The 22,942-nt window shown below is 61.7% G+C and overlaps 2 protein-coding genes across 5 annotated transcripts; both read left to right on the plus strand.

The window, feature by feature from the left end:
- The first annotated feature begins 1,236 nt into the window (after nucleotides 1–1,236).
- INTS5 (integrator complex subunit 5) lies at nucleotides 1,237–6,399 on the plus strand. The gene is made up of 2 exons (XM_039547560.1): nucleotides 1,237–1,408; nucleotides 2,581–6,399. Exons 1-2 carry the CDS (start codon nucleotides 1,326–1,328, stop codon nucleotides 5,378–5,380), a joined length of 2,883 nt encoding a protein of 960 aa, XP_039403494.1. The 5' UTR covers nucleotides 1,237–1,325; the 3' UTR covers nucleotides 5,381–6,399.
- A 1,143-nt stretch (nucleotides 6,400–7,542) lies between these two features.
- GANAB (glucosidase II alpha subunit) lies at nucleotides 7,543–22,812 on the plus strand. 4 transcript variants are annotated; one of them, XM_039546682.1, is made up of 25 exons: nucleotides 7,543–7,627; nucleotides 9,497–9,598; nucleotides 9,947–10,055; nucleotides 11,284–11,411; nucleotides 11,630–11,809; nucleotides 12,396–12,461; nucleotides 13,710–13,809; nucleotides 14,102–14,195; nucleotides 14,672–14,768; nucleotides 14,963–15,143; nucleotides 15,385–15,538; nucleotides 16,082–16,317; nucleotides 16,928–17,054; nucleotides 17,210–17,289; nucleotides 17,460–17,603; nucleotides 17,994–18,090; nucleotides 18,840–18,941; nucleotides 19,275–19,518; nucleotides 19,903–19,967; nucleotides 20,058–20,134; nucleotides 20,234–20,308; nucleotides 20,520–20,633; nucleotides 20,710–20,822; nucleotides 21,130–21,230; nucleotides 21,389–22,812. In XM_039546682.1, exons 1-25 carry the CDS (start codon nucleotides 7,614–7,616, stop codon nucleotides 21,496–21,498), a joined length of 2,910 nt encoding a protein of 969 aa, XP_039402616.1. In that variant the 5' UTR covers nucleotides 7,543–7,613; the 3' UTR covers nucleotides 21,499–22,812. The 4 variants fall into 4 exon arrangements, with proteins under 4 accessions (XP_039402616.1, XP_039402615.1, XP_039402613.1 ...); XM_039546681.1 differs by lacking the exon at nucleotides 7,543–7,627 and adding an exon at nucleotides 7,761–8,973 and having other exon boundaries at nucleotides 17,460–17,525; XM_039546679.1 differs by lacking the exon at nucleotides 7,543–7,627 and adding an exon at nucleotides 7,767–8,973.
- Nucleotides 22,813–22,942: the final 130 nt, after the last annotated feature.

Here is a 22,942-nt window from a genome sequence, read left to right on the forward strand (position 1 = left end):
CTCCAGCCCCGGTTAGCAATAAGCAGACTCAGGGAATGTGCTGAGTTTCATGCTGGCATGATGGTTTCCTTGGCAGGAGGGGATGCTGCCCAAATGCAGAGGGCATATCATACACTAAGGGGTGAGGGGTCAGAGGAACTGTGGGAAGAGGTTAAGGCAGCTCCTACCTTACAGCTACTGCTGGACTGCACAGTCTGTATGAGGTGGTAGGGGTGTGTGACTGAAGCTGGGTATCACACCTGGGGTAAAGAGGGGCCTGATGTATTATTATTGCCACTAACAGCATCAAACTGGGTCAGGGCAGTGTCAAGATGTTCCCCACTAAGCCTACAGGCAGGATTGCCCAGTGAGCACAACATGCTATGCATTATCTAAATCAACAGGGATCTTGCTGCTGGAGACAAGAGACTGGGAGATCACTACTGGTGCATGAATGAGGCAGGATGCTGGCCTAAAGGGGCCATATCAACCAGCTCAGAACCCCAACCCTGCTCCTGCTTTCATTAGTCACTGACAAAGCTTCTATGGGTGGCAGGGGGATAGGTAGAGCCCTGCACAGATACAAAAATTAGGATCCAAAAGATGGCAAACAATACAACACATCCATGGATGCAGATATCTCTGGATCTAAAGCGGATATTTGCAGGGCTCTAGGGATAGGCATGTGCTTTATTGTCCCAATTGGGAGGGCAGGTCCCTTGGCAATGTCCTGAGGGGACTTGGGGTGGGAGGAACCTACACTGGCTGTCCCAGCACTGGAGGGAAGTAGTGCTATCTTGGGGATCCAGGCTGTCCCTCTGTTCTAGCCTTGCTGCCAGACCTAGCACGTGTTTGGCACAAACCGTTCTGTGCTGGGGGATGGGGGAGACACCCAAAAGTGAAACCCTTTCACATGGGAACCCAACACGGACTCGATGTCTCCAGCCTAAATTTCTGCTCAGTCTCCAGCCCAGACCCCGAACTCACCACCAACCTCACAGTCTCTCTTCCCACAATTCAGAACATGGCAAATCTCCAGTGCAGGACCCACTATCCAAGCCCCCAAGTCCCCCCAGCTGATCATCTCCCCGTGGCCTGGCCCCCAGCTCAGCACCCAGCCTGTCAGCCAGATTCCCAAATCCATTCCCTAGTGAGACACCCCATCTAGCCCATTTCCACCAACCTCGCACCCTCCCTGGCCTGAGCATCATCTCCCCAACGTACCGGGGCAGGAACCTTCATATCGGGCACCGGGTGCGGGAGGGTCCGTTTCGATGTGACACCTTCCCCCAGTGCGCAGGCGCGGAGCGAGCCTGGGTGCTGGCGCCGGGACCCCCTGGCCCGGGATGTCAGCGCTGTGCGACCCCCCGGGGGCGGCGCCGCCAGGGCCGCCCCAGAACCCGGCCCACGGGGCCCACCCGCCGCTCAGGTACCGGGAGCCCCCAAGCAGGCCTGCGACTGGGAACCCCCGAGGCCTTGAGCCCCACAGCCCCTCCCCCCGGGCAGGGACCTCTCCCTGGGGACCCCAGGAACAGGGATGCCCCATGGCGAAACCTCCAGCGCCACAACCCCTCCCACAGGGACCTCACGCTAGGACCCTGGCAAAGCTCGTCACAGGGAACTCTCGCCTGGGGTCTTGAGCCCATCACCCTTCCTCCTTCCCCACACCCCTCCCTGACCAGATCCTACCTCCCAGGAGCAGGGACCCTTTCCCTCCAGCTGCCCAGCACGAAATCCCCACTGCCCCCTTCACCTGGAGCCCCATAATCCCTACCTCTACCCTGGGAATTTGATCCCCAGCTAGAGTCCCCAGGGCCCCTCTGCTGCTTGGCAGGGACCTCCCAAGCAGGAAATTCCCCTTTCTCCAGGTTTTGGAGGCCCACAACTCATCTGACCAGGCCACCCAACTGCCCCAGCTAGGTACCTCCGTGCCACGTAGGGACTGATCACAGTCCCTTCCTGAAATCCCCTTCTTCTCTAAGCCCCATGATAGCTTTATAGGTCTGCTCTCCCCTGAGTCATCAGGTGCTGCTTGATGTTGGCGGAGCAAGATTTAAAGCCCAGCCCCAGTGGGTTGTAGGATACCATCCATGTTATAATGGACTCCCTAATGCATGAGAAAAGGAACTGCAGGCTGTCAACCCCTTCATAGGATGAATGACTGGTGGCCACTCCAGAATCCTTGGGCCTGCTCTCCCTCTCTCTGTGCCCCCCCCAGTGCAGTGGGCCCCCCCAAACCTCCAGGTGCTAAAACCATGTGGGAGTGAATTTTGGGGTCCCACATCTTGTGCTCCAGAGCTGGGATGTCAGGCTGCTATCTAGATATGTATATATTCTCCATCTCTGCAATATTTGGGTGCCCCACGCTCACTCATCTCTATGGCACCCTTTTCATCCCCACTGTAGCCAGGAACAGAACCCAGGTTTCCTGGTTCTGAGTCAAGGTGCCCTACCCACTAGATACTCCCGGCCCTCGATAGCATGTGTGCTGGTGATGAGGATGATGGTGAGGAGACTTGGGATCCAGGCCTCAAGGGAGGTTGCACCATACATCCCTGCTTGCAGCCTGATGCTATCTGTGCTTCCCCCTCTTCTTTACAGTTCCCAGGAGCTGGCCCAGGAGATCAAAGCCTTCCTGAGCGGTGTGGACCCTGTGCATGGTAACAAATTGACCATCAAGGAACATGCCCGCTGTGCCATCCTGCTGCTGCGCAGCCTGCCCCCTGCGCGCAGTGCCGTGCTGGACCATCTGCGCAATGTCTTTGATGAGTATGTCTGCACCTACCTGTTGGAGCTGGAGAGCAGTGAGGCGGGGCTGGGTGCCAGGCGGACTCAGGGGCCCAACCTGGATGACGTTGTGCAGGAGATCCAGAATGTGCTGTCTGAGTTTGTCCGCATGAACCCCAAGGCCTGGGCACCTGTGGTCTCAGCCTGGTCCATAGACCTGATGGGGCAGCTGAGCAGCAAGTATGCAGGGCGGCACGGTGTGCCCCACGCCTCCAGCCTCAATGAGCTGCTGCAGCTGTGGATGTCATGTAAGGCCACTCGGACGCTGATGGACATCTACACCCAGTGCCTGTCCTCCATGATCAGTACCTGCCCTGATGCCTGTGTGGATGCCCTGCTGGATACCTCAGTGCAGCATTCTCCACACTTCGACTGGGTGGTGGCTCACATTGGCTCCTCTTTCCCCAACACCATCATCAGCCGTGTCCTCTCCTGCGGCCTCAAAGACTTCTGCGTCCACGGGGCAGCCCCTGTTGACCTGCTCTTCCCCACTGCTGCTGACAAGCGAGTGCCCAAGATTGCCTCGGTAGTGGGCATCCTGGGCCACCTGGCCTCACGCCACTCAGACAGCATCAAGCAGGAGCTGCTGAGGATGTTCCACGAGAGCCTGGGTCCTGTGCGTGACCAGCAGCAGAAAGCTACAGTGCCCTTCCTGCTGCAGCTGGCCGTCATGTCGCCCATGCTGCTGGGGACCATCTCCTCTGAACTGGTGGACTCCCTCAAGCCGAGCGTGCTGAGCCAGCTGCACCAGCACTTCGCTGCACTGCCCCGCGAGGATCTGGAGAACATGGTGAGCATAGTAGTGCATCTCATCTGCCAGACGTCAGCAGGAGCCTACCGTATCCTGCAGTTCCTGGTCAACACGGCCATGCCAGCCTCGGTCATCACCACGCCAGGGCTGGCTGTCCATGACAGCGTGCGTGAGGCCTGTGACCGCATCATCCAGCTGTTGCTGCTCAACCTGCAGAAGCTGGTGTACAACCGGGGCTCAGCAAGCCTGGGGGACGCCCCGCCCCGGGCTGTGCCCTTCCTGGATGAGCTGAAGGGCCACGTGCGGGAGCTGTGTGTGGAGACGCTGCGGCTAGAGCGCAAGCGCTTCCTGTGGCAGCACCAGCTGCTGGGGCTCCTCTCAGTCTACTGCACCCCCAGCTGCGCCACAGATGCCCTTTTCTACCTGCTCACACTGGCCCGGAGCCAGGAGGAACTGGGCCTGGCCACGCAGCTCTACGCTGTGCTGAGCTCCTGCATGAGCGACCTGCTGCCAGCCACTGTCAAGAAGTGCGTGTGCCAGATCCACACAGGGGGGCTGTCGGAGCAGCACATGGTGCAGCTGTTCCACAACCTGGCCCTGATTGTGCAGTGGGAGGGAGAGGGCCCTGCCTCCATGAGCGCCCAGCTAGGGACTGTCCTCTCTCTGCACCTCTACGACCTCGGGCAGCTGCTGCTGCATCGCAATCCTGAAGTGGCTGAGGCTGCCTCCCTGCTGCTCTCCGTCTGTCCCTTGCCCCGGGCCATCCGGCCGGCTCACTTGCTTGTCATCATCCGTTCAGCTGTGCACCAATTCTTCCTAGTGCTGCACCGCCAGTGCCCCACGGGCATCAGCTATAGCACCCGGCTGCTCTCCCGTCTTAGTGGGGCCTCTCCAGCTGCCATGAAGGCCATCCTGCAGCAGCTGGTGGAGGGAGCCCTGCACCCAGGGAATGCTGAGCTCTTCGGAGGCCTGGCCAAGCCGCCTGCTGGGGATGACGCCAGCCTGGAAGGCACCAGGATCTCCCTGTTGGACATCAACCGGCGCTTCACGACTGCCGTCAACTTCTCTGGCAGTGTGTGGTCAGTATTCCATGCCGGGGTGATTGGGCATGGGCTGAAGCCACCCCAGCCCGCCCGGCAGCAGGAGCCTGAGGAGATTGTGCACAATGTCCAGAACTTTCTGAGCCTGCTGCTGCGCTGCTGCCGGGGCGGGCGCTACGGTGCGCCTGAACCCCTGGCCCACACAGCGGCTGTCAACCCCGAGGCAGCCAAGGCAGTGGCTGTGGTGCTGGTGGAGAGCATCTGCCCCGACGTCACCAACAGCGAGCTGGGCTGGCCGCCCGAGGAGCACACCCGCAGCACGGTGGAGCGCGACATCCAGATCTGCCGGCATTTCCGTGACAACCCGCTGCTCTTCCAGCTGCTGCGGCTGGTGGCAGCTGGCCCCCCAGCCCTGTGCTACTGCTCCGTGCTGTTGCGTGGCCTGCTAGCCACCCTCATGGCCCACTGGGAGGCCTCACGTCACGGTGACACCACCAGCTCACCGTGGCACCTGCATGCCTCCTGCGCCCTGGTGGCCTGCATGGCCGAGGGCTCCCTGCTGCCGCCAGTGCTTGGCAACATGCATGAGATCTTCCATCAGCTGGCGCCCTTCGAGGTGCATCTGCTGCTGCTGAGCGTCTGGGACTACATGCGGGACAACAGCCCCCTGCCCCAGAAGTTCACCTTCCAGGCCGATAAGGGGCTTTTCTTCCGCGACTTCTCCCGTGACTGTGATGTTGGGAAGTATCTCTGCGTGCTGCACAGTGTGCTGCACAAGAATATCGACCGCCTGGGGCTGCTGTCAGGGCGCTTCCAGACCTAGCGCTGCCCCCCATATTAGGACAGTCCTGGACTTCTCCCACCTCCCAGGGCACAGCCACCCCTGCCATCTCAGGACGGTCCCAGACTTAGCTCCTGCCCCACTCCTAAGACACTGCAGTGGCTGCTTGAGTGGGGGGGATGGGACATTTGACTCTTTAATTGGTGTAAAAAAAAACCCAACTGTAAAATTCTCCTAGGGTTCAGTGAGGGGGTCACAGCACCTCCCACACAGTCCCTGGAGCTGCAGGCAGGAGCTGGTGCAGCTGGCATTGGGGAAACTCCACCCCCTTGTCAGTTTCTCTCAGGGACTGGGAGCTTTAGTTTCTGGTTCCAAGGGGCTTGATGGCCCAGGTTTGGGCTGCCCTGGAGTAGTGAAGGGCCCTGGGCCACCCACAGTGAAGCACTGAGCATGCTCAGCAGGTCCCAAGGCCCCATCAGCTCACTGCAAGTGCTCTCAGGCTGCTGGGCTCTTGTCTCCCCACCCCCTGTGGGGGGGGGGGGGATTACAGCAGGGCCACAAAGTCATGTCTTTGCCCTGGGACCCAGCTAGAGAAACTGGCGGGGGGTTGGAAGTGGGGGATGCAGATGTGTTCAGTATTTCTGCTCCAGCCCACCTTCTCCCCACACTCCCTGGTGATGCTGAGCCAGGCCTGAGTGGATTCTGTTCCTGCTCAGTTTTTAGAGCTGCTATGGACAAGGGGGTCTCAACAGAGGGTAGACGCTCAGGGGTCAAAACCAGCTTCCACCTCCATCTACCACTATTGGATGGGGTCTGCTGTGGATAGCTGTGGATAGCTGTGGATAGCTGGGGCAGCGTGGCTCAATCATCCTCCGGGCCACCATCTCTCTATTGTCATGGCCGGCAACCACATCCTGCTTTGGGATCAATGGAACAGGAATTGTCTGAAGACTCCAGCTATTCAGGGGGACAAAGGGGTGCCACATCCCACACAGCTCAATCTGCTGTCGCCTTTGCCAATTCCTTCTCCTTTTCAAAATAAAGACTGAGAAGGGACTGTTGCCCCTGCAGTTGGTGTTGGGGGGCGGGAGGGTAAGGCCCCAGGACCTGCAACTTGGGAGTTGAGGAAGTTATAGCAGAGGAGTGGAGGCATGTTGAGGGCCTCTGTGTTTGAGAGAGGTGTGCACATGGACTGGGTGTGAGTGGGTTGGGGTTGTGACTGGATTCAGGGGCGGCTCTAGATATTTCACCGCCCCAAGCACGGCGGCATGCTGTGGGGGGGCGCTCTGCCGCTTGCCGGTCCCGTGGCTCCGGTGGACCTCCCGCAGGCGTGCCTGCGGAGGGTCCGCTGGTCCCGTGGCTTCAGTGGAGCTGCGGGATCAGCGGACCCTCGGCAGGCATGCCACCGAAGGCACCCTGCCTGCCACACTCCCGGCGACCGGCAGAGCGCCCCCCGCGGCATGCTGCCCCAAGCACATACTTGGCGTGCTGGGGCCTGGAGCCACCCCTGAGCAGATGTGATAGGGTGGGGGGCAGGATGCCTGGGTTCCATTCCCAGCTCTGGCTCGCACTGGCTGTGTGATCACAGGGGTGAGGGGGGGTAGGCATGTGGCAAGGTACGTGGGGGACTGTGTGTGTGTGTGTCACCAGAAGCCCCCTCCTCCCCCTACGACTGAGCTACATCTGTTTCCTGCCTCCAAGCCCCCTGCGTGTCTGGGTCATGGCTAGGGTGACCAGATGTCCCGATTTTGGGGTCTTTTTCTTATATAGGCTCCTATTATGCCCCACCCCCATCCCGATTTTTCACACTTGCTGTCTGGTCACCCTAGTCACGGGGAAGCTGTAACTTCTGCCCCAGCTGCCTGTTCGGGCCCCCTCAGCATTGCTGGCGCTGGAGGCTCTGTCTGCGTGAGGGGGACCCTGCGGAAGCGTCAGCGCCAAGCGCGGCCCGAGCTCGGGAGCCTGGGCCGGGGCTGCGCGGCCCCCAGCGCTCGGGCAGGGAGCAGGGCCGGGCTCCCCCGGGCGCGGGCAGCAGCCCCTGAGCGTCACCTTGGCCTGGGGCCCGGAACAGGGACCTCCCGGCACAGAACGGGGCACGAGCGGCCGGGGCCGACGCTCATTAATATTCATGACCGGGGCGGGGCCTCTCCGAATAATTCAGCAACGAGGCTGGCGGGCGCGCTGGGAGGCGGGGGAGGGGCTCAGGCCGCGCCGGCCCAATGGGGAACCGAGCCGTGCTGGCGGGGGCGGTGAGCGGGGTCAGGCTCGATCCAAGATGGCGTCGGAGAGGTGAGAGTGGGGGCCGTCGGGGGAACCGGTACCCAGAACCCCCCGGGGCAGGAACCCGCCCCCCCTAGGGCCCCGAATCCCAAACGAGTCTGGCCCTGGGCCCCCCCGGAGACCATCCCTGACCCAGGCCCTCCCAATACCAGCCCCTCCCCCATCCTCCGCCTGGCCCAGGGCCCCCCACCAGATACCAGCCTCTGCCCCAGCGCCCTCTGTTCCGTCCCCACCCTAGAGCCCCCCAATACCAGCCCCTCCCCAACCAGCATCCTCTCAGTTCCTGTCCCAGAGCTGCCCCCCTGCCCAACTAGCCTCTACTTGGCCACCCCCAGAGACCCCCAAACCCAAATACCATCCCCTTCCCACACATGCCAGCGCTCTGTGCTCAGCCCCCAGAAACGCTCCCTCAGATATTAGCTCTTCCCCCTTCCCACCAAACACCCTCCATTGGCCCTGGCTCGCCTGCCCTGACCCCCTTTTAATACCAGCTCCCAGGTCCCCCCCAATACTAGCACCTCCAACCAAAGCTCAGGCTGCCCCCTAGACACCAGCTCTGGTCTGTCCACTGGGGTCCAGCCAGAACCTGCTAACTGCACCTGGGGCAGCTGGTTCAGAGCCTGGGCTGGCAGTGCCCTGGGGCTGTCCGCTACCTTCTGCTCCCTTGTCTCCTGGGGGGGTGAGGGCTTTCAAGCTCCTGAAAATCCCCCCCCAAGCCAATTCTGCCTTTTGCACCCACTGCTGCCCTAAAATCCCCTGTCCCAGCGGATGCTAGGGGCCAGCTCTGGCAGGGAGGGACTGTCGGGGGAGCAGCCCTGGGAGTGGAGGTCTGGGGGCATTGTCTCCCTCCCCAGGATAATGGGAGGCATTAGCCCTGGTGGCAGGGGGCTCGATATTAGGGCTCCAGTGGTGTAGTGGGGCCAGGTAGGAAGGAACGGGTAGGCTTCTGTGGCCAGAGCCCTTCCCTGATCCCTACCTGTGCCAGTGCCACTCAGTCCTGTCCTGCAGCCCCTGCTGTCCCAGCACTGGGCTCCCCATGCACAGTTCTGCTGGGGCCCTTTAGTCCAGACCCGCAGCGCTGTGAAACCCAGGTGCTGGTGGCAGAGGCTGAGCCTAGCCTGGCCAGCGCTGGGATTTGCCATGGTGCAGGGAGGAAGAGTTCATGCTCTAACAGGGTGGCTGACAGGCACCGAGTAGCAAGCCCCGTTCACATGGTGCTGCATGGCCCTGCGGCCTGTGTTGCAAGCGCTTCCTGCAGGAAGCTGCTCTTTGCTCCATACCAGCGTGAAGGGACCCTGTCCTTCGCCTCCTCCCCGTGCTGCATCAGGAGCTGCCCCTGCGAGGGTGACTGCCAGGTAGAACCTCTCCCAGTGCTTCTTGCCTGCATGTCAGAGGGGCCCGTGGGGCAGAGGGACCCAATAGCAGGTCCTTTAATGAGTCCTATGGCTCATCTGACTCACTTGGGGCTTCTGCCCTGGGAAGGAGGGAAATGGGCTTCTCCCAAGAGTCTGGCAGGATGAGGGGGTCTGCCAGCTATATTTGCCCTGTCCTGAGTACCAAGTGCCGGAGATGGGTGCCCCTAGGGCAAGACCTGTGCTGAACTGCCCCCTGAGACCCATTTGCCCATGTAAGGGGGGGCAGTGCTGTCTCTCCTCTCCTGGCACTGGGGTTAACTCTGATGCAGATGCATTAATTCCCCCCAAGTCCCATCCCCCTCCACACACACACACTGGCATTAACCCTAGCAAGGGGCCAATGCTGTCCCTGACTCAGGGCAGGTGGTGGGTACCCTGAAACCAGTGCTGCCCCCTCTGGGAAACCCATGGGCTGGGCTGGGCATTCCCCAGAGCTCGCCTCCTGACCCCGGCTCTCTTCCAGGCTGGGGATGGCAGCTCTTGCCTGGATGGCCCTTTGCCTCGCTGCTACCTTTGCTGTGGACAGGAGCAACTTCAAGACATGTGAGCAAAGCTCCTTCTGCAAGTGAGTAGCAGGGCAGGGGGGTGGGGCTGAACAAAGCAAAGGGGGGACAGCGAGGGCAGGCAGCTGGAGTGGAGGGGACGGGCTGGGAGGATCATGGCCCCCAGGTGGGACCAGGAGCTGCTGCTCTCTCTGGCCACTCCCCCTTGCACTGGCAGCGGGTTTCCATGGGGGATGGGCTGTTGTGCAGCTCCTAGCCTGGATTCTGCCCCTAGCTCTCCCCAGGGGAGGGAGCAGAGATACAAACAAGCTGCGCTGCTGTTGGGATCTGGAGAGCAGGGAGCCAGGCTGAGCGCCTCCCCTGGAGGCTGCACCTGGCGCTGGCTGCTCTAACCCTCCCCCTGTCCCCAGGCGCCAGAGGAGTGTGAAGCCCGGGAGCTCCCCTTACAGGGCACTGCTGGAGTCTCTCCAGCTCAGCCAGGTCTCCATGAAACTACAGCTTGTCAACGAAGTGAACAAGGTGAGGGGGGCCCAGATCGGGGTGGGGCCTTGAGAGGCCTGTGGCTAAGGTAGTGCCCAGCCCTGAGATGCGGGTCCTGGGTGTGATGAGAGCAGAGGCTGGGTGGGAGTCAGGATTTCTTGGCGGTGGTGGCATCGCACTGGAAGCTGTTCAGCAGCAGTAGCAATATTGTAGTCGAGCCGTAAGGGGGCCTGGTCCCTGAGCCTCCATGCTGCTGGGGGACACGCTCGCTCACGATGAGCAGCATGTTGCGGGCGTGGGCTTGCTGGACTTGGCAAAGCTCCAGAGTGAGTGGCAGCATCTAGTGCAGCCAGCAGAGGTACATGACCCTCACCCTCCGGGGCAGGGGCTTGACAGCTCCTTCTCTGGCCAGGTCACATGAGCCGCTGCATCTGGGCAGCTCAGCTCTGGGGCCAGGGGGTGGGGGTGGGGGTGGGGGTCTGTGTGCCCTGGAGTGAGCAGGATGCAATGTGGGTGAGTCCTGGGGGGATGGCATTAGAGCTGGAGACTAAAGGCTGCAGAGGCCATGGCTGGTTACTGAGCAGGGACTGGAGTGGCCATATGAGCTGCGGTGGAGAGGTTGGCAGGAACCTTGTTGGAAAGGACTCAAGCAGGGTAACCCTAGAGCAGCCAGGACAAGCAGCCAGACCTCTCTGGAGTCCCTGGTATTCAGTTCCCTCCGATCCGCACGGGTTTGGCACCCCCCACCATAAATGTGTGTATGTTGTTTTTAATCTGGACACGTCCCTTCGGATAACCTGTCAGTCCTCAGCCAGGCCTGGGTTAGCCATGGATCACGCACTAGACGTTCAGAATACAACTAAAATGTGAATTCGTTTAATAATTCTTGTGTAAGAAAATCAGTATTTTATTGGCATTACAGCACCTTCAGATTTAGGACTAACTACTGCTCCTGGGTTCTGTCTCCAGTTCTGGGAGAGAAGTGGAGCCTAATGAGGCAAGGGGACTGGGAACTAGGACTCCTGGGTTCTATTCCCAGTGCTGGAGGGGAGTGGGAGCCAGTGGGTTGAAGCAGGAGGGCTGGGAGCCAGGACATCTGGTTCTGTTTCCAGCAGTGCCCCTCCCCGCTCTGCACAGCAGGGTGATGCATGGCTCCCCAGCTCTTCAAAGCGATTCCCAGGGTTCCCTCTGGCCAGGGAGACTGGCATGTGCCCTGGGGGAGGGGAGGCCTTGGGACTGGTGTGAGGCTGACACTGATTCTCGCCAGGTCCCACTCCTGCTGGAGCTTTACGGGCTGCAGGGGAACATGACGCGCATCAAGATCAATGAGCTGAGCCCGTTGCGCCCACGCTACGAGGTGCCCGATGTGCTGGTGCGTGACCCACCCACCACCTGGTAAGAGGCCTTGCAGGGAGAGGGACCCTCTTTGCCATGCTTGGGGGAGTTGTGGGGCTAACAGCGGGGGACCCTTGGGCCTGCTCTTACAGGTGTGCTCCCTGGGTAAGCAGGTGAGGGGGGATGGGCAGGGGGTTCCCCCATGGCACTGGCCCTGCAGGCTAGCTGTGTCCCCCGTCCATATTTCTGCCCTCCATCCCCTCTCTGCTGCCCCCCAGGCTGGCGGTGACGGGCCGGGACGAGAACAGTGTGGAGCTTTCGCTGGGCGACTCTGGACACAAGCTGATCCTGACAGGGAAGCCGTTCCGCATGGACCTGCTGCAGGGGCGGGAGCTGGTGCTGAGCGTCAACCCCCGCGGGCTGCTGCACTTCGAGCACCTGCGGCACCGGAAGGACTCGTGAGTACCAGGGGGAGGGGAGCTCTGGGCCTGTCCAGCCCGTAGCCCTGGCAGCTGTGAGTCCCTCCCTGCAGGTGGGGCTGTGTCCCTGAGAGCCAGCAGGGCTCTGATCCCTGAGGGGTGACCAGCTTCCGTTCAGCTTAGTGTGCTCAGTCCAAGCCTCTCCTGGCAGGGGGCATGTAGGGGGCTGGGCAGGAGCTGGCTTCAGGGAGAGCTCCCAGCTACTCCAGTCCTAGCCTCTCCCAGCAGGGGGGCGCTGTAGTGAGGCAGGGTCCATGTTCAAGCTGTTGGCGAACAGCCCAAACCCCTCGATTTCTTCTCTCTGGAGACCATGGTTGGGGGCTGGTTCCCAGGGCTGGTCGCTGGGGGGCTGGAGGGGGCAGGGGCTGGGACCCAGCCCCTTGCTGTGACTCTGTTAGGAGGCACAGCTGGGAGGGGGAGCAGTCCCTGCTACATCTATTGTGCTCCTGGGGGCGCAGGGCCTGGTGAGGGGCAGGTGAAGGGGGGCGGGGATCTCTGTGTCTGGAATTCCATGCACTGACTCTCGCTGTTTCTGTTTTGTTGGTTGTGCCTCCCCCGGCCCCAGTTTCTCGGATAAAGTTAGTAGCTCGGTCGGTAGCTTGTGGGATAAGATCAAGAGCCTTTTCTATAGGTAAATCCACAGCTTCTGCTACTGTCTCTGACCCCCCACAACCCGCCCGTAGCCGGGGGCTGTAGTACTACAGCTGGGGAGCCCTGGGGCCAATCCCTTCCCCCTCCCCCCGTGTCCAGATTTGGGGAGCCCTGGGGCTCATCCTTCCCCCTCCTCTAGTCCCAGGGGGATGGTTCACCCCCTGCCTCATTGCCTGGGGGGCCGGGGGCGGGGGCGGGGTTGCTCCCTCCGAGCACTCCCCAGACCCTCAGTGACTTAATCCCTGCCCCGGTGGCAGGCTGTGCCAGGCAGGCAAGACACACACAGGGAGGGAACCGGCAGGTGCATGGGAGCCCCTAGTTGCTCAGGGCTGGGGCCTGCCGGGGCAGCCACCTGCAGGAGCTAGGGGAGGGTGACATGGGGGCTCTGTGGACTTGGACAGGTAGAATTTGTTTGTGAATTGTTTCCTCCCGGGGGGCAGGTTGGGGAGGGGCTTTGTCCCCCTGGGGGCCAGGCGGGGGGGGCAGGGAGGGGCTGTCTCTCCTGGAGAAGGAAGAAATGGGGATCAGGTGGGGAGAGGGGCTGTGCCCTGCCCCAGAGGCCATGCAGGGGGAGTGGCTTTATTCAGGGGTGGGAGGATGGTTGCAGGGACAGGTGAGCCCAGCCCTGCCCCCCTCAGACTGAATCCAATCTTCCAATGAATGCTATCAGGGAAGGGGCTGCCCTGGGGCTGGGAGACACCTGGCACTGTCCCCTCCCTCACAGTGGTATTGTAGCCCCAATCTGAGACTCTCTGAACCCGCTTTACACCAGTCTCCGCTCCTCTCTCTCTCTGTAGCCGCCCCAGCCTTATAGCTCCATAGGACCCTGCCGGTGGCTGGGATGCTTGCTCTCCCTTTGGGTGATGAGACCTGCCCCCGAGTGTGTTAGCATGGGGGACCCAGCCCCCTGGACTGTGGAGTGTCAGGGGTGGGGGCAGCACCCTCCCTGGCATAGGGGGAAGGCTCTGCCCAGAGGGAAAGATGCAGGTCGGGGGGCTCCCTGCAGAGTTTGGGTACATCTGGGCTGGGCTGTCCCTCTTGCCCGCCGTCCCCGCTAACCTGGTGCCAGCCTGTGTGTGAGTGATTCCTGCTTCTAGAGACTAACGGTGCCTGCCTGCCCTGGAGATGCTGTTGTGCCCAGCTTGGGGCGTCATCCCTGGCGCTGCCATGCCCTGGTGGTGCCCGGGGCAGGTGCTGAGCCAGCTCTTCTTCCCTCTGCCTCTTTCAGGGAGGAGCCAAAGGAGTCAGCCCTGGAGGGCGGGGCAGCCGGGGAGGAGACCGAGCCAGCTGTGCCTGGGGAGCAGGAGTCCAGTGAGAAGAGCACAAAGGTGTGTGAGAGAGAAGGGGACTCGTGTGGAGCAGGGGGTGGGGGCCCTGTGCAGAGACTCGGGGGGCAGTGGTGGGGAGGACTTGTATGGTGGCACAAGTAGAGCCTCTGTGGGAAGGGGGTAGCTGAGCAGTAACTGGGTGCAAAGGCACGTAGAGGTCTTGACTACTATGCCTCATGCATGTGGAGGCTGGCCTGCTCCCCCAGAAGGGTGCCCCGTGGGTGTGACTGGGAGCTTGGGGGCACCCATACTCATCCCTGCAGCTCCTCTATCTAACTTCCATCCCTCCCAGTCAGAGGAGGTGTCAGACGGGCCGGACCGGGCTGAAGAAGAACTGGGTTCCTGGGAAGAGACGTTCAAGACCCACACGGACAGCAAGCCCAATGGTGAGAGCCGTCCTGACCCTACCATGTGGGGCTAGGCGGGCCCATTGCTCTGATCTGGAGTCGGGGAGGGGTTACTGGGCTAGGCGGGCCCATTGCTCTGATCTGGAGTCGGGGAGGGGTTACTGGGCTAGGCGGGCCCATTACTCTGATCTGGAGTCGGGGGGCAGGGGGGGAGGGAGTTTACTGAGCTAGACAGGCCCATTGCTCTGAACCAGAACCGGGAGATACTGGGCTAGACAGGCCCATTGGTTGGAGGAGACCAGTGCCTCTGCCTACCTTGCCCCGTAGAGCCTTTTGCTGTGGTGGCACTGGCAGTGGGAGTGACACTGGGCCCCAGCCTGCACAGCCAGCATGGAGGCACGGTGTTGGGGCAAGGAGGCCCCTTTCTGGGCAGAGCCTGGCAGTGCCGTGCTGCCCAGGACCCTCAGGTCCTGGATAACAAGAGCTGCAGCGTTATCACAACCCCCTCATTCCAGGGCCGACCTCGGTGGGGCTGGATTTCTCACTGCCTGGCTTTGAGCACGTCTATGGGATCCCGGAGCACGCCGACAACCTGCGCCTGCGCACCACTGAGTGAGGAGGGGGCCCATTGGCGCTGCGGGGGGGTTCTGTGCTTGTCTGGGCCCATGGGCGATGCAGGGGTGCTCCTCCTGTTGGGGGCTGGGGGGAGGGGAGGCTGAGGGACTGTTGGGGGACGGGGTGCTGCTCCTGTCAGGATTGGGGATGGGAGGGTCAGGGCAGGGCAGTGACCTGACGTGTCCCCGCAGGGGGGGTGACCCATACCGCCTCTACAACCTGGATGTATTCCAATATGAGCTGTACAACCCCATGGCACTGTACGGCTCCGTGCCGCTCCTGCTGGCCCACAACACCCAGCGCACCCTGGGCATCTTCTGGCTCAATGCCGCTGAGACCTGGGTCGACATCAGCTCCAACACAGCTGGCAAGGTATGGGGGCACGGACTGCTGCTGGGCTGGCAGGGCGCGGTTCAGAAATTGTCTCCTGGGGGATAGTGTGTGTGGGGTGTGTCAGCTCTGTGGGGGGTAGTTCCAAGCGGGAGGAAGGAAGCTGGCTCCTGTCGGGTACTGTGTGTGGGGATGGGGGCTGGCTCTGGGTGGAGGGGTTGGAGGGGGACAGTGGGGGAGCAGGTACACCCCTCCCCCCAATTGCTGACGGCTCCCCCTGCAGACACTGTTTGGGAAGATGCTGGATTACATGCAGGGGGGCGGCGAGACCCCCCAGACTGATGTGCGCTGGATGTCGGAGAGCGGCATCATCGATGTCTTTCTGCTGCTGGGGCCTGCACCCACTGATGTCTTCAGGCAGTACACAGCCCTGACTGGTACAGGCCAGGGAGGGGGAGTTACCCAGCCCTGACGGGTATGGGTGGTGGGGGAGGGGGATACAAGGCCCTGGTGGTACAGGTCAGTGGGCGGTGCGTGGCTCTGGTGGGAGGCCTGGGCGGGGAGGGTTACGAGCCCTGACATGTACAGGTGGTGGGGGAGGGGGGTACAAGGCCCTGGGGGGGACAGGTCAGTGGGCGGGGGGAGGGGTACAAGCCCTGATGGGTACAGGTGGTGGGGGAGGGGGATACAAGGCCCTCGGGGGGGACAGGTCAGTGGGCAGGGGTATGTGGCCCCGGTTGGGATAGGCCAGGGGAAGGGTTATGTGGCCCTGACGGGTACAGGAGGAGGGGAGAGTTTACGCAGCCCTGATGGGTACAGAGAAGTGGGGATGGGGTTACAGGGCCCTCACGGGTCCGGGGGCTGCGTCAGGCCAGGCTGCGGGGTCGCTGCACAGCCCTCTCAGGGGAGCCGGGTGCAAGGGAAAGGTGGCTCCACGGGGTGGCTGGGGCGCCCCATGTATTGGTTCCTATTTCCCCCAGGCACACAGGCCCTGCCCCCGCTCTTTGCCATGGCCTATCACCAGAGCCGCTGGAACTACAACGACGAGGAGGATGTGGCTGCCGTGGACAACGGCTTTGACACACACGACATCCCCTGCGATGTCATCTGGCTGGATATCGAGCACACCGACGGCAAGCGCTACTTCACCTGGGACCCCAACAAGTTCCCCCAGCCCCGCAACATGCTGGGGCGCCTGGCTGCCAAGAGACGCAAAGTGAGAACCCCACCGGTGCCCCCCCCCCCCGACCTGACTTCTCTGGCACCCACCCACTGATTCCCCCCCTCACACACCCGACTTCTCCGGCGCCTGCTCCCCAACGCGCACCCCCTGACCCGACCCAACTTCTCTGGCGGCCACCCACCAATGCCCCCAACCCCCATCCCAAATTCTCCGGCACCTGCCCACCAATGTCCCCCTGACCCTACCCTGCTGGCGCCTACCCACCAATGCCACCTCTCCCCCAACCCGACTTCTCTGGCGCCTGCCCACCAACGTGCTCCCCTGACCCAACTTCTCTGGCGGCCACCCAGCAACGCCCCCCTCCCTGACCCCGCCAGCGCCCACTTGCACTCCCTGGTGCTGCTTCACTGGGGACCTCAGTCGGTTCCTCCAGCCCTGCAGCATCCTGGGCCAAGAGATAGAAGGGGAGATGGCCCCACCACCTCGTGCCACTGGGGTGGCTGCCAGCAGGAGGCCCTGTGTGAGGTCCCTGCAGGGGTACATGGCCATGAGCCCAGCCTGAATGGCAAGGAATGCCCTGCCCCGCCTGACCCCCCTCGGACTGTGGGGGTGCCCGGTTCAAGTCTCTTGCCCCTCCCCCCAGATGGTGTCCATTGTGGACCCGCACATCAAGGTGGACAGCGGGTACCGGGTCCACAACGAGATCCGCTCCCGTGGCTTCTATGTCAAGACCAAAGACGGCAGCGACTATGAAGGCTGGTGCTGGCCAGGTGAGCTGGGGACGCTGTTGGGATGGGGGACAGGGCTGTGGCCCAGGACAGGGTGGGGGTGGGGCTGGCCAGGAGGGGGTGCCTGGCAGAGTGCTAGGCGTGGAGCCCCTACGGTGTCACTAATCCTCCCATTTCCTCCCCCCACCCCTCCGCAGGCTCGTCTGGCTACCCCGACTTCACCAACCCTGAGATGCGTGCCTGGTGGGCCAGCATGTTCTCCTATGACCAGTACGAGGTAGGGTGGAAGTGGGACCATGGATGGGGAGTGGAGCCATGGGGTGAGCTGTCTCCACACTCAGGTTGGGAGTCCAGCATTGGCCTGTCCCTTGACTCAGCAGCTTTTCCCAGGTGGGGCAGGAGGACTGGGGTGCTGCCTATCTCTCATTGCCCACCCCCGTCCCCCAGGGCTCCATGGAGAACTTGTACATTTGGAACGACATGAATGAACCATCCGTGTTCAACGGCCCCGAGGTGACCATGTACAAAGACGCCCTGCACCAGGGCGGCTGGGAGCACCGCGACCTGCACAACCTCTACGGCTTCTACGTGGTGAGGGGGCAGGGAGCACTTGGGGGGAACTGCCAGCTGCACAACCTTCTATGTGGTGAGGGGGCCAGAGACCCGGGGGGGGACACTGCCACCTGCACAACTTTCTACATGGTGTGGGGAGGCACCAGGAGTGTTGGGAGCTCAAGAGCCTGCAAACCTTTGTGGGGGGGAGGGTTGACCCATGGCTCAGGGGGATGGGAAAGTCACCCCCATGGTGAGATCCCAATGAAGGGGGGTTCCCAGTGCGAGAAGAGTGTCACTCACTCTTGCAACCCCATGGTAGGCTCCCAGGGGGCTGGGGTTTCCCTAAGGAAGGGGAGGTCCCAGTTGGTGAAAGGTGTTGGGAGACTCTGCCCGTCACCCTCACAGAGTCTCTTTTCCCTCTGGCAGCAAATGGCGACAGCGCAGGGACTGGAGCAGCGCTCGGGGGGCCTGGAGCGCCCCTTCGTGCTGAGCCGTGCCTTCTTTGCTGGCTCCCAGCGCTACGGTGAGTAGGTGGGGGGCGTTCTGCCCCCCAGTGCCCTTTAGGGGGCGGGTAGTGGAGAGGCTCTGATGGTTTTCAGGGGACCCAGGACTGAGACCGTGAGCTAGGATAACGGGGACCAAAGGGTCCCACACAAACCAGAAGCAGCACCCACTTTCTCGAGACACGTCGCAGGCTGATCTGGCGAAAGCCCTTTCGCTCACCCTGAATATCCTTTGCAGCCTTTCAACCAAGGCTGGTTGTGCTCATTTTCATGGATGTGATTGCACTGCCCAATTGCTTCCTACATGCAGGAGAAAGGGGGGGGTTGCCACCTTTTACCCCCCCCCCAATTTCCTTGTCTGTCCCCAGGGTCGCCCCATGGCAGTGTGCCACCGCCCTGTTGATTTCACATCCCTCCTTCCTCTTGACTTCATATGCAATCGGGGCTTCTGTGGCATTGGTTTGCAATGCTCCATTTACATGCCACCCAAGAGCCAGGTGAATGCACACCTGGTATGGTGGAAAGCTGTTGGGCAGCTCTGCCTGGGTACTGTCTAGCAGACGGCGTGGTCAGTACTGCCCGTCGTATCTCCATACGTTTCACACCAATAGCAATGACCAGTCTGAGCCTGGCTTTCATTTAAGACCTGGCACGAGTGTTTTTGGTGCACCAGACTGCACAATCCAGGGTCAAGGGAGTCTTGTAACCCCCTTGAGCATGGGGGACTGCTCTGTCCTCACCCCTTTCTCTGGCGCCCACCCCCTCACAGGTGCGGTGTGGACGGGAGACAATGCAGCCGAGTGGGACCACATGAAGATCTCCATACCCATGTGCCTGAGCCTGGCCCTGACGGGCATCTCCTTCTGCGGTGGTGAGTGTGTGCATGGGGCAGGGCTGGCCTTGGCTGCTCTCCTTCCAGGCTGTGGCTGGGGGCTAGGGGTTGGCAGGACAGGGAGGTGGGGGGCAGTTGGGGGGCAGACTGGTCACTCCTACCTTGGCACTGTCTCTCAGTGGGTTGGGGGCCTGAGGGGCTTAGGGTCAGGTTTTCACCTCTGGTGCTGGGCAGAGCAGGGGGGTGTTGGGGCTGTGGAGAGAGAGCCCGGTCTGACCCCATCTCTTAGGGGGCAGGAGGAAGATTGGTGGGGGACATTGGGGCCTGGGGCCAGACCAGGCACTCAACTTGGCCCTGTCTGTCCTGCTCCAGCTGATGTGGGTGGCTTTTTCAAGAGCCCGGATGCGGAGCTGCTGGTGCGCTGGTACCAGGTTGGCGCCTACCAGCCCTTCTACCGAGCCCATGCCCACCTGGACACTGTGCGGCGTGAGCCCTGGCTGTTTGGGGAGGAGAACAAGGCCCTGATCCGCGCTGCCGTCCGCCAGCGCTATGCCCTGCTGCCCTACTGGTACACGACCTTCTACCACAGCTACCGCTCTGGCCAGCCTGTCATGAGGTGAGCAGAGGTTGGAGGATAGAGATCTTGGGGCACAGGCATCACTGGATAGTGCGGGGCCTCTTGGGCTGGGTAGTTTGGGGGGTTCTAGGGTCAGGGGCATGGCTGGGGATGGAGTTGGGGAAGCTTTTGGAGTGGGAGCACCGCTGGAGACTGAGTGGGTGGGGCACTGTGGGGAGCTCTTGGTAGGGCACTACTGGAGAAGGCACCATTGGGGACAGTGTTGGGACCTCTTGGGGTGACGGCATGGCTGGGGATGGAGTTGCGGGGAGGCGTTGCTGTGTAATGGGGGTGGCTCGGGGCAGGGGCACTACTCGTAACAGTGCTTGGGGGGCTCATGGGCGTCAGGGTCTGGTCCCCCCCTCATGCCCTGCTCTGTTCCAGGCCGCTCTGGGTGGAGTACCCTGATGACGTCACCACCTTCAGCATTGATGACCAGTTCCTGATCGGTGAGTGCCCAGCCCATGGGGATCCCTGGCTGGGGGCAGGTGCTGCCCTCCCCCCATGTCCTAGCTGACCTTGCTGTGTCCTCCCCCCAGGTAATGCATTGCTGGTCCACCCAGTGACGGAGCAGGGAGCCCAGGGCGTGCAGGTCTACCTGCCTGGCAAAGGACAGGTGAGGAGGGAGGTGGCTCGTGGTGGAAGGGCAGCGGGATGCTGAGAGCTATGGGGCACTTGCTGTTGGCATCCCCTGTAACTTCTCCTCTCTTGGCAGGTTTGGTATGATGTCCATTCGCACCAGAAGCACCATGCCCCCCAGACGCTCTATGTGCCTGTCATCCTGAGCAGTGTGAGTCATGGGGGGGCCTCCTCACTGGGAATGGGACATGGGGCCTTCACTTCTAGGGTTGCTCTGGCTCTGATTCAGCTCCAGGATAGGGGGGTTGGCTGGCTCTGTGTGGGGGCAATGGGACACGGGGCCTTTCCCCTCCAGGGGCATGGCTTCGATCCAGCCGAGGAGCAGCTCTGGCTAGGGCTACTGACCACTTCTCTCCCTGCAGATCCCTGTGTACCAGCGGGGTGGGAGCATTGTGCCACGGAAGGAGCGGGTACGCCGCTCATCGGACTGCATGTACCGCGACCCCTATACACTCTACGTGGCGCTCAGCCCCCAGGTGAGTGATGCAGGGCCCCAGGGTGGGGGTTTCCTACTTACCCTGCCACTATTTACCAGCTTCTGTCTCCACACAGGGTACAGCAGAAGGAGATCTCTTCATTGACGATGGGCACACGTACAACTTCGAGAGCAAGGCCCAGTACCTGCACCGCCACTTCAGCTTTGCCAGCAACTCTCTGACAGCCAGGTACCCCCATGGTGCTGGCTTGTTATTGGCACCGCGCCTCTTCTCCCCCCTTCCCCCCCCACCGTTCCCCAGCGCTGGGCTGCCACCCCACCCTGTCCCACCTTGATGCTGGTACCCACGCTGCACCAGCACAATGCTGACACCCCTCTTCTCAAATGGCACCAGCCCACAATTCCTCCCAGACTGCCAGGTAACCTCCCTTCCCCCCACATACAGTGCTGGCCTAGTAATGCTGCCTGCCCTGGACAGCCTGGCTCTGCTCCTTATCTGGCAGCCTCTGACCCCCAGGCTCTGTCCACTTTTCTAGATCGGCGGATTCCAAAGGCATCTTCGAAAGCCCAGCCTGGATTGAGCGGGTGGTGATCCTGGGAGCAGGGAAGCCAGCTGCCGTCTTCCTCAGACAGCCTGGTGAGTGGGGGCACAGGGCCAAGGGGCCTCTGGACTTCCTGGTCCAGTCATGGGGGATGGCAGTAAATGTCCTGTGGGGGTTGGGTCCAAGTTGTGGGGTTGGGGAGAGTACTCCAGGGAACTCTCCTTTCTAATGGCCGCCCTCCCCACTCCTGCAGGCATGGCCGAGACGCGCCTGGATTTCCAGCACGAGCCAGAGACCTCTGTCCTGACTCTCCGCAAACCTGGCGTCAACATCGGAGCCGATTGGAGCATCTCCCTGCGATAATACGTGTGGAGGGGGGGGCTTGGAGTGAAGGATGATGCTCCCCCACCCTCCCCCCAGGCTTCACAGGCAGGGATGGGGCCTTGAGCCAGCAGTACCCCACCCCTCTCCCTGTATCTCAGGGCTGGTCTCCTCTGTGAAGGGCAGACGGGGTGTTCTGACACCACCCCCACCCCCAGCCCTCCACAGTGTAGGGGTGGCAGGGAGGTGGGAGTGCCCAGCCCCTACCACCCTTATCTTTCTCTGAGCTGCTTCATAGACTAATTTCCAGCAATATTTGCTCCTGGTTGTGAATGACACATCCTTGGGCTGGGAGCCAGGTTGCTGTTACCGTCCCACACCCCTTGCTGATCAGAGGCCCCTCCCAGGAGGGGTGGGGGTGGGAGCAGCTGCCCAGTCACCCAGTTCTCCAGAAACATTTAGGTGCCCCTGGCACAGTAGTGGGACCAAACACTTTGGCTGGCCTGATCCTTTGACACTACTCCTCTCTCTCACACTTCTGGCTGCCCTTCCTCTGTGGGTGGGAGGGGTGGTCCCCCATCTAACTCAGCCTGTCCCCCAAGCAATGCTGCTGGACCAGAAGCAAATTTTGGAATGTGCAGGTGCAGGGAGCCTCCCTGTATCCCACCGCGGGTGGGGGAAGGCACCCCCACCTTCCTGCAGCCCTTGTCCCCATCCCATGGTGGGGGGGTGTAGGTGGTGCACTGCCCCCACTACTGGGAAGGGGAGGGTTCTGCTGTGTCAAGTATGGATGACAGCAGCTCACTGTTGCTTGTATTTATAGGGGTGAGGGAGCTGATGGATCATGTGGAGGGGGGGATCAGAATCCAGACCGTGGGCAAGGGGAGGGTGGGGGGAACTAGCTGTGTCTTGGCTCATATTGGTACCTACGGGCCTCTCTCCTGGCAGAAGGGGGGCAATGGTGGGAGTATTCGTCTCTACGCCCTCCCTTGGCTCTTGCAAGGTTGCTACCCCTGCCGCTGTCCAGGTGGCTGGGGGGTAGCGTTCCTCACACAGAGGGGCAGAGCTGGCACTGGCATGTATTTTTGTTCCCAAACTGCCTCTTCCCCCCAGATGGATGGACAGACAGAGCCATGGGTAGCCTGGCCCTGCAGGGGGCGAAGTATCATCGACTTCATGTTTTGATAAAAGATGAACAATAAAAAGAAAAAAAAGTGATGTTCTGGGCTTCTCTGCTGGGGCTGCGGGGAGGGGGTGGCTCAGGAACTGCAATTGTCCCCACGCTGATTAACCCTGGGCCTGATGGCTCTGCCCACCCCACCCCCAGTGCCTCAGGGCCCCTTCCTCCCCCTACCACCCCATCACCCCAGCTGGTGCCTATCCCCCCTCTGTCATTCTGGCTCTGGCTACTCCTGGGACTGGCAGGTTGTGACCCTTCTGTCACTGCTCCGGAGCTGGCAAAGGCCAGAGCCGCCAGCCATTCTCG

Source organism: Mauremys reevesii, linkage group 7 (genome assembly GCF_016161935.1).
Source record: "Mauremys reevesii isolate NIE-2019 linkage group 7, ASM1616193v1, whole genome shotgun sequence".
Taxonomy (NCBI): Eukaryota; Metazoa; Chordata; order Testudines; family Geoemydidae; genus Mauremys; species Mauremys reevesii.